At 48.6% G+C, this 925-nt stretch overlaps 1 protein-coding gene across 1 annotated transcript; it reads left to right on the top strand.

The window, feature by feature from the left end:
• Nucleotides 1-240: 240 nt before the first annotated feature.
• On the top strand, nucleotides 241-591 carry LOC141936368 (feather keratin 4-like). Its single transcript, XM_074853268.1, has one exon. The coding sequence runs from the start codon at nucleotides 241-243 to the stop codon at nucleotides 589-591; it is 351 nt and encodes a 116-aa protein (XP_074709369.1).
• The last annotated feature ends 334 nt before the right edge of the window (nucleotides 592-925 follow it).

The following is a 925-nucleotide window of genomic DNA, read 5'->3' as shown; positions in this document are numbered from 1 at the left end:
GTTCTGCTGCCAGCTATTCCACTGGATCACCAACAGCTGAGAGAAGATTATTTCAGCCTCCATCTTCTTGTTTAAAAATTTGGTTTCCTTCTCAGCTTCCTCCACACTCAACTCCTAAAAGAATCCTTGGAAAGCTTCTGTTGTCCTGATACCTGAGCAGAGAAAACGTAAGTGAAATATGACTCCTATTTTGCATTCACTTCTGGTCCTGTATTTCAGACTTACCTCCACCCCACAGACATGTCCTGCTACGAGCGGTGTCCTTCCACTTCCTGCAGCCCAACCCCGCTGGCAAATAGCTGCAATGAGCCCTGCATCAGGCAGTGCCAGGACTCAACAGTGGTGATCCAGCCCTCTCCCGTGGTAGTGACTCTGCCTGGACCCATCCTCAGCTCCTTCCCCCAGAACACCACTGTGGGATCTTCAGCATCTGCAGCCATCGGGAGTGCTCTCAGTGCCGAGGGAGTGCCTATCTCCTCTGGCAGCTCTTCAGGATTTGGGAGCTTTGGCTATCCGGGCCTGGGCAGTGGGTACAGCCGGCCCTACCGTCGCTACAACACCTACCGCAGTGGCTTCTATGGGCCGTGCTAAAGTGTAAGGAACAAGCAGGAAGAAATGACCAGGAATGCTGAAGCACAACTCGATGCAGGACTGAGCTCATGGTTTTCAGAAGTGATGTTAGAGACCCACAACTCCACCTGAAATTAATGGAGCTGTGGGAGTTAGTCATTCCCTAAAATTGGGTCCTTACTCTTGTTATACTACTTTATATTTCTAATCAAGTATGTAGTTTTGCTGCGCATTGCTGTATTTGATACTGCCTGGTGTAAAACTTATAATTTAGACAGTAGATGGGACTTGATTCTCAAGGTGCAATGCTACACTGAAAGAAGAGCTCTGTCTGTGGAATGCATCACCATGAGAT

Source organism: Strix uralensis, chromosome 32, assembly GCF_047716275.1.
Source record: "Strix uralensis isolate ZFMK-TIS-50842 chromosome 32, bStrUra1, whole genome shotgun sequence".
Lineage (NCBI taxonomy): Eukaryota > Metazoa > Chordata > Aves > Strigiformes > Strigidae > Strix > Strix uralensis.
This window is presented reverse-complemented; position numbering and strand designations above follow the sequence as displayed.